This window comes from Camelina sativa, chromosome 7 (genome assembly GCF_030686135.1).
Source record: "Camelina sativa cultivar CO46 ecotype springtype chromosome 7, ASM3068613v1".
NCBI classification, from domain to species: domain Eukaryota; kingdom Viridiplantae; phylum Streptophyta; class Magnoliopsida; order Brassicales; family Brassicaceae; genus Camelina; species Camelina sativa.
Genome location: NC_141886.1, coordinates 8,436,852 through 8,445,635, shown reverse-complemented (window position 1 = coordinate 8,445,635; position 8,784 = coordinate 8,436,852). Strand labels below are relative to the sequence as shown.

General features: G+C 32.8%; 1 protein-coding gene across 1 annotated transcript; it reads left to right on the top strand.

Moving 5' to 3' along the window:
- Nucleotides 1–1,322: 1,322 nt before the first annotated feature.
- LOC104700740 (UDP-glycosyltransferase 86A2) lies at nucleotides 1,323–4,235 on the top strand. Its single transcript, XM_010416303.3, has 2 exons — nucleotides 1,323–2,128; nucleotides 3,239–4,235. The coding sequence occupies exons 1-2, from the start codon at nucleotides 1,597–1,599 to the stop codon at nucleotides 4,150–4,152; spliced, it is 1,446 nt and encodes a 481-aa protein (XP_010414605.1). The 5' UTR covers nucleotides 1,323–1,596; the 3' UTR covers nucleotides 4,153–4,235.
- Nucleotides 4,236–8,784: the final 4,549 nt, after the last annotated feature.

Below are 8,784 nucleotides of genomic sequence, written 5' to 3'. Positions count from 1 at the left end.
GTTTTAACAAAATAAATACATGTCAACCATAACAACAACATGGTATTTTGTAATGAAAACATGAGATTAGAACAAAATCCATGAAAGTTTTTAAGAAAACATGTCCAACCACCGCGGTAAAAAAGGTTATGTTTGGTGGTAGTGATTTTGGATACGAAACTATGAAAGGCACAATAGAGATTAGAGATTTAGTGGTGGTGGTGGTCATCGCTAGGTATATGGTTATGGTGGTGGTGACTGTGGATACGGAGATGACGGTGGTGGGAATCTTGGTATACGAAAGACATAACAAAAAAAATAAGGATCTCAATTTTGGAGGTGGTGGTTGTTCCGAAGGAGAGGAAGCTATCAATACTCCGGCAAGTTGAATGAGATACTGTTTTTGGATGAGAGAGAATTAAATGGTAGAAGAAGATAACATAAGGGATACTATAGTATTTTTTTTTTGTCCTCCCGACAAGATACCAAGGGCGGATCCACGTTAGAGTAGGGAGAGTTGCCACTGTCAAATTTTTTTAAACTAATGCTATTTTATAACAGTTTTAAATTATGCCCCTGGTAATAAATGTTTTTTTGCCCCTGTTACTCAGTTTTTTCTATATTCACATGTTTTTGACATCAAATGCGTCTTCCAATCTATACAAACCCAAGTTAAAAGTCCAATTTGTCTATTTATTTTACCAATATTACAATCCCGTATACTTTTAATAGCATTGTGTTACTTAAAAAATTAACGAAATTTTTTAAATGGGTTGTCTTTCTTAAATAAAATTTGAATTATATTTTTCACCAAAAAACTTGAATTCTTATAGAATTTTTTTTCCGTTTCAGTTAAAATTTGCTCCGGCTAAATTTTTTTTCTAAATCCGCCAATGCAAGATACTGTTCTTCAATGGTATTTACTTAATATTTTTTTGTTTTTGTGTTATGTACTGCATATTCTCTTAATTAAATTACTCTAGAAAATATATGAATATATAAAGTTGTGTTCTTAAATTTATATTAGTCACAAAATCCTTATTTCATATATAATAGAAGGGGGGGTCACAAAATCCTTATTTCATATATAATAAAAAGGGGGGGGGGGGGGGGGGTGAAAATTACTCATCTTTCTTTTTCTTCTACATAAATGAATATATTTGCCTTTGTCTTTCTCGTATACGATTAGGAGAATATAAATTGACAAACCAACCATTTTGAATTTTTGACTAAGCAACACTAAATCCACATGGTCATAACCTTTTACTGGAACTAGATTCTCTCCATGACATCTTACTGGATTTTAGATGAAAGATATTTTTTTTAAGGAACAAAAAATAAATAAATTATATTATATTATCAAAATCAAAGAAAATAAAATTAAATGCATAGAAATGCCACTAACCATCCACTTCTATGGCTATTTCCGCGAATCAATGCAAAGTCATTCATTTATTCCCCCAACTTGCCCCATATGTTTTTTCTTTTTCTTAATGACAGATTCCTCTCTCTTTTTTTATTTTAATCCAAAACCCAAAAAAAAACAAAAACAAAAAATATAACCTTTAGATTTCTCTCATTTCTTCATCTTCCTCATCACCACAAAAACCCATTTTAATGGCGGACGTTAAAAACCCTAAAAATCATAATCATCATAATCTTCATGCTCTCCTGATCCCATATCCGTTTCAAGGACATGTAAACCCGTTTGTACAGTTAGCCATCAAGCTAGCGTCACAAGGGATCACCGTCACATTCGTCAACACTCATTACATCCACCACCAGATCACAAACGGCTCCGATGGAGATATTTTCGCCGGAGTTAGGTCTGAGTCTGGCCTTGACATAAGGTACGCGACGGTTTCCGATGGTTTACCGGTGGGGTTTGACCGGTCGTTGAACCATGACACGTACCAGTCGTCTCTGTTGTACGTGTTCTACGCGCATGTGGAAGAGCTTGTGGCGAGTCTTGTCGGAGGAGACAGCGGTGTGAATGTGATGATCGCCGACACGTTCTTTGTGTGGCCGTCGGTGGTTGCGAGGAAGTTTGGTTTGGTTTGTGTCTCGTTTTGGACCGAAGCTGCTTTAGTTTTCTCGCTTTATTACCATCTGGATCTGCTTCGGGTTCATGGCCATTTTGGTGCTCAAGGTAGCTTACTAATTATCATCTTCTTCTTCTTTAATTTTACATTTTTTAATTTTTTTATGCCTCATTTTTAGTTGTTTCCTATTTGTTTTTTTTTTTTTGATTAAGATTTGTTTCCTGCTCCTATTTTGTTTCATTGATAGTAACGGGTAGATCTTTCAAATTTCACGAAACATGTTCTTTTGGGTCTTGTCAACGTCTATAATTAAATTGAAATGCAAGATAATAATAATTGGTGAGCATTTCATTGCATGTTTACCGATCTGGTGACTAGTATTCGAATATTCTGTTATTATTGAGTGATTACTTTTATCATGTAGACAGCTTGTACACAACCTCTTCTTTCTTTTTTGGTGTATGATTCTTCTTACTATATAGGTTTTCTAAAACATTTTATTGTTTTAACCCCCCAAAAAAAACATTTTATAAAAAAGGTTATTTTGTTGTGTAAAAAACTATGAAAGATCATTTAGACACATTAATTACAACCTGACATTTTTTATTAGTTAGGTCAATGAATTTGTTTTTTACGTAAATATTTTTTTGCTAGATTAAAGTATTACCCTAAACTCAAATGATTAACTGCACGATTATATATGAAATCACATTATGATATCAGAAAAGTAACATGATACCACACAAATTGTACCAAATATTTCATTAAACTATATGTTATCGCCTTTGGTACCAAAAAAGTATATTAAACCTTCTCTTTTTCAAACAATTTTACTACCATAATCATTAAAAAAATTCAAATCGTTAAAATTTTCCAAAAATCAAATGAAATTATTTATTTAAATACTCCTTTTTCGGTGAATTATTTAAAATACTCCTGTTTTACGATTTGCCGACCAAAAAGGAAAAACAAAAACAAACAAAAATCAATAATCGTAACGATATAAATATGGTGAAAAATATAATAAAAGCCAGTAGGGACTTAACAAAAAAGCGTAGGGACTTTACTTTTGTCATGTAATGATGCATGTGAATTAATGTCAGGGGGTCCATATTAAATTACCACCTTTGATCTATTCCTTTTTCTAATTTACCAAACTCGTCCTAACATATTCTTAATTATCTAAATCTACCCCGTAACTATTTTTCCTGATACAGAAACCCGCGAGGATCTGATAGACTACATTCCCGGAGTCGCCGCGATAAACCCAAAAGACACGGCGTCGTATCTTCAAGAAACAGATACTTCTTCAGTAGTTCATCAAATCATCTTCAAAGCATTCGAAGACGTTAAAAAAGTCGACTTTGTACTCTGCAACACGATCCAACAATTCGAAGACAAAACAATCAAAGCACTCAACTCAAAGATCCCATTTTACGCAGTCGGACCAATCATCCCGTTCAATCTCCAGTCAGGTTCTTCGGTCGCAACATCACTCTGGTCTGAATCAGATTGCACACAATGGCTCAACGCTAAACCAAAAAGCTCAGTCCTTTACGTCTCATTCGGTAGTTACGCTCACGTGACCAAAAAGGATCTTGTCGAGATAGCTCACGGGATATTACAGAGCAAAGTCAATTTCGTTTGGGTGGTTAGACCAGACATTGTTAGTTCAGACGAGACAAACCCATTACCGGAAGGGTTCCAGACAGAAGCTGGAGACCGTGGGATTGTGATACCATGGTGTTGTCAGATGACTGTTCTGTCACATGAGAGTGTTGGTGGTTTTTTAACACATTGTGGTTGGAACTCGATACTGGAGACGATTTGGTGTGAGGTTCCTGTGTTGTGTTTCCCGCTGTTGACTGATCAGGTTACGAATAGGAAGCTTGTGGTTGATGATTGGGAGATTGGGATCAATCTTTGTGAAGATCGGAGTGATTTCGGGAGAGATGAGGTTGGGAGGAATATTAACCGTTTGATGTGTGGGGTTTCTAAGGAGAAGATCGGACGGGTGAAAATGAGTTTGGAAGGTGCGGTGAAAAACAGTGGATCATCCTCTGAGATGAACTTGGGTTTGTTTATTGATGGTCTTATGGCTAAGGTTGGTTTATCTAATGGGAAAGCTTAACCATTTTTTTTTTTTTATGGAACTTTGTCAAATTTTGTTTCGATCTTATAATACGCTTTATAATTCAGTTTTGGTCATAAAAATCTACTCTGAAAAAAATGTTAATCCAAACAAATTATTTGGTTTTAGTATTTGTAAATGTGGTATGATATTAGATTTGTTCATTGTGACTATAAAAAAAAAAACAAAAAAAAACAAAAAAAAAAAACAAAAAAAAAAGAAAAAAATTAAACTGAAACCAAATAAAAGTTTAGGTTCAATTCAACCCCTTTTGTCCACCTCTCGTTTCAATGAGTTTTGATTTGATTCACTATTTTGTGTAACTTTCTATTTTGTCAAAAATAAAAATGACCAAAAAATATGTCGGAACTTGTTTTGGCGAGAAAATTTTGTTTTTTATTTTATTGATTAAAATATTTTTCATGTAAGGATAAAATAGTCATTAAAAATTAAAGGAAGACAAAAATAAAAATGACCAAAAAATGTATTTTTGAAGAGGGGTATATCAAAAATGATATTTCTAACTAATTCTCTTCTTGTTTATTATTGCACTTAGGAATGTCAAAATGATTAACTCAACTCAGTTCAACTCATTACCCAATGAGTTTAGAACAAATGAGTTCATAGGTTAGATAAATGAGTTGGGTCAACCTATGAACTCATTTGTTCTAATGAGTTAAATGGTTAACCATGTTAGTGAGTTCATACGTTAAAATTAAACTGGAACTACATCATATATGTCCTCTGCTTTGTTCTTTATTCACTCACACGCAAAACACAAACAGGAAACAAAACAAAACAAGAAAGATTGACTATGATCGGAGTAGACTTTTAGATTGTGATGTATCTGTTGAAGTTTGCCCACCACCCCCACCTTGAAAAATAGACAAAACAAATAAGACTCTTCTTAGAATGAATATGAAAAAGTGTTCTAAACAAAAGATACACAAAATCAAGAGAACAACCCAAATAGATACTTTAATCGAGAATCAGATTATAATAAATTATATTGTAATCTAAGTTATTCACATCCCCAAATCAGTCACTATAATTTTTTGTTTAACAACCCAAATCACATAGATACACAAACACCAAGAATCGCAAATCAATACACAAGTCACTTAAGTTAATTGTTTCTAAGATATCAAATACAACCCACAAAAAATCAAAACCCATGAGATAGAACCATATGAGAGAGAGAGACCTGAACTCCGGCAAAGATGAGAAGAGCGAGCCAGCTGCTTGGTTCACTCCGGCGATGACCCATCCAAATTCTATTTTTCTTCTCACGAAGCTATTTTGGGAGAAGCATTAATCGGTTTTTACATTTGATTGGTTTACGGATTTTTGGTTATATTAAACCGGTTTAAATATTTTGAGTTAATTTGACTCACTCAAAGTAGAATTGATGGATTAAATGGTTAAACCATTACCCATTACAACTCAATTCATTTGATTCACTAAACCAATTGACCCACTAACTCATTTTATCCATGAACTCATTAGGGTAAATTTTTTTTAACTCATTAGGGTTCATGGGTTGATTTGAGTTGAGTTGATCCATTAAATTTGACCCATTTTGACACTTCTAATTGCACTATTCTTTATTTTTTATTTATTTTTATTTTTTCTTTATTTTTGATAGAAAAACAAGGAATTTAAATTTACTCAGAGTCCTTAAAAACTAACCAAATCTACTACGAGATATCTATTTTAACGTTTTTGAAGTATATTTTTGTGTTATTTTTATGAATTAAATCAAAAATGAAATATATATCTGATTCAACGATTCAAATACTTAATTATAATTGTTTTCTTTATATATGTTCATTCATCAATATCATAATATTTTTAATTTCTATCATTAACATTAATATGATAATTAATAAATGTTCTAATATTCATCAAGATTCTAATCATTTAATCCAAAATTATAACTTAAAACTGAAATTATTTAAAATTTTTAGTTAAATGATATATATATATATATATATTAAAATTAAATAAAATTACTTATTCACTGTATTATTAGTAACAAAAAAATATATACTTATAGTTCTTTCAAACTCAATACCTAATTATTTAATAATTGATATTGTAAATTTTTGCAAATAGAATAAAATATATTTAAAACTTTAATATTTTGTTAAAAATGATGAATATCAATTATTTTATAATTGTATATACAAAATATTATCTCGTGATGTACCACTGGTCAATACTCATCTAATGTAAAAAATGAGCAAATTATCAAAAATAAAATTATATTTCATTAATTTTTTGTGTTTTAACTTCTTATTAATTATGACGCCTAAGGGTAGACTCGGCCTGTTTAGACTCGGTCCTTTTAGACCCTGCTTGTTTAACGTAAAAAAAATCATGTTATGTACCGGTTTAAGCTTATCTTTCTAGTTACTTCGTTCTTTATTTCTATTTAACGGAATCCTTAGGAGAAGTATTTGGTTTCTACCGAGCTAAAACAATATAATATGTCGATGCCCGTCTAGCATATTTTTTCACAGTTGCGGGATCACTATAACTCACTCCGTTGAGCTCACCACCATAAAACTCAACAATTCGGTGGAGGAACTTTAGGCCACCCTTGGGGAAATGCACCGGATGTCGTAGCTAACCGAGTAGCTCTGGAAGCATGTGTACAAGCTCGTAATGAGGGACGTGATCTTGCAGTCGAGGGTAATGAAATTATCCGTGAAGCTTGCAAATAGAGTCCTGAACTAGCTGCTGCTTGTGAAGTATGGAAAGAGATCAGATTTAACTTCCCAACCAGTCGATAAATTAGATGGCCAAGAGTAGATAAATTAGATTAGATTAGTAATTCACGTTTGTTATATTAGTTTAATTGCACTCGGCTCAATTGTTTTTTTAACACCCCTTAAATTTATATTGACCCATTTCGTTAATGGATTTCCCAATTAATATTGGTATTTATTTATTTTTTAATTAAATAATTAATTAAATTCAGTTTTGAATACTCACCACCACCATCATCACCTCCGCACAACCGTCTTCAATCTCCGACGTACTCTTACTCGGCTATGTCTATCATCTGAGTTAGATTCCAATTTCGTGAGTCTTCTCAAAGATCTGCAAAAGTAGGTCTACTAAGAATATGAAAACTTGAAAATTCAAAACGGAGTTGATGAAGTAAGAAACATGGAAGAAGAGACGAGGCTCGTATGATGAGGCGGTGATGGGAGATAGAGGCAGCGAGGTCATCGTTTAAAGAACAACCCTAAACTCCGTTTAAAGAACAACCCTAAACTCCGTTTAAAGAACAACCTTAAACTCAACAATATCGTTTTGCAAAAAATCATAAACTCAGAAAAAAATATATTGAACAGGCTACCCATTTATGTGTTATCAGACCCGTCACGCCCGTTGTTTGACTTGTTTGTTGTTGAGCCTTAGCTCAGCAGTGGAAACATAATCTATGTAGAGAACGAACATAAATAAGAGTAAGCTATATACCCTTCATGTTCTAAGATTTTGTATTTTCTTAAGACAATTATATTTTGTCTCTTATTAAAATTTCGGTTGTCGTTTTGTATTTTTTTGTTACAATTAATTTAATTAAAGAAGAAAACAAAAACAACTGTACAAATGGTAATCAGATAGGTTGTGTTGTTTTACAGACAATGTTAAAAACAAAAGAAAAAGTGACGTTAGAATTTTCGACGTGAATTAAAGCGTCAATTTTCTAAATGTCGCAAAGAAAATTTATGTCGTCCCATAATACGTCAATTATTAAAACGACTTCATACTATTATTAGAGTAAACAGAACTACAATCTAAGAAGAGAAGTTTGTGATCGCGAGTTAACATGTTGCCAGCCATTTAACCATGTGGTTGGAGAAGTTGCCGTTATCATGGAGTGAGAGTAATCGGTTGCGAACCAGTCGATCAAGACGTTTTAGAAGCAGTGCTGAAGGTACTAGTGTCTCACCATGTCTACGATTGTTTCGCTCTTTCCATAGGGAATGGATTGAGGCTTGGAAAGCATACCGGAGTAAAAACAGAGTCTCTTTCCCCAAGGTAGTGTCTGTGAGCAAAGCCAAGTTTGTTGTCCAATCTGTCGAGAAATTGTGGACAAGCAGTTTCGAGGTGAGGCATGTCCAAACAGCAGTCGAGTAGGAACAAGAGAAAAAGAGATGGTTTCTCGTTTCTTGCTGCGCACTGCACAGGAAACAAGAGGTATTCTCTCTGATGTTACCAAAACCTTTTTTAAAATTGAAGTGCGAGTAAAATATCGTTGACGGACGTTACAAAATCATTAAATGGTATTAAATTTTAACCCCAAATATTGCAAAGACAATCTTTAGATTCTTTACCAACTGTTTTCTTTGTTATACTATTGTGTGTAGCTTTGCCAAAAACAAATGTCAGTCAAAATAACGGCAAAAATCTACAAAAACATTGGTAAAGTCTACTAAAACTATTGTAAAATTTGAGCTAAGCTCTGCTCCAATTTTTTGTGAAGCAGAGGACTATTAATTAATACCATTAATTTTGAATATTTACAACCATCAGAAATTTTTGCTTATGCTGAATAATTAAGCTAAAAGAATCAGATTGTTCTATTAAGGTAATTCATAGAACAATCAATACTGGTCA

Coding starts and splice junctions, on each gene's coding strand:
- LOC104700740 (XM_010416303.3), top strand. CDS start 1,597: ATGGCGGACGTTAAAAACCCTAAAAATCATAATCATCATAATCTTCAT. Junction 2,129..3,238: donor TGGCCATTTTGGTGCTCAAG/GTAGCTTACTAA, acceptor TTCCTGATACAG/AAACCCGCGAGGATCTGATA.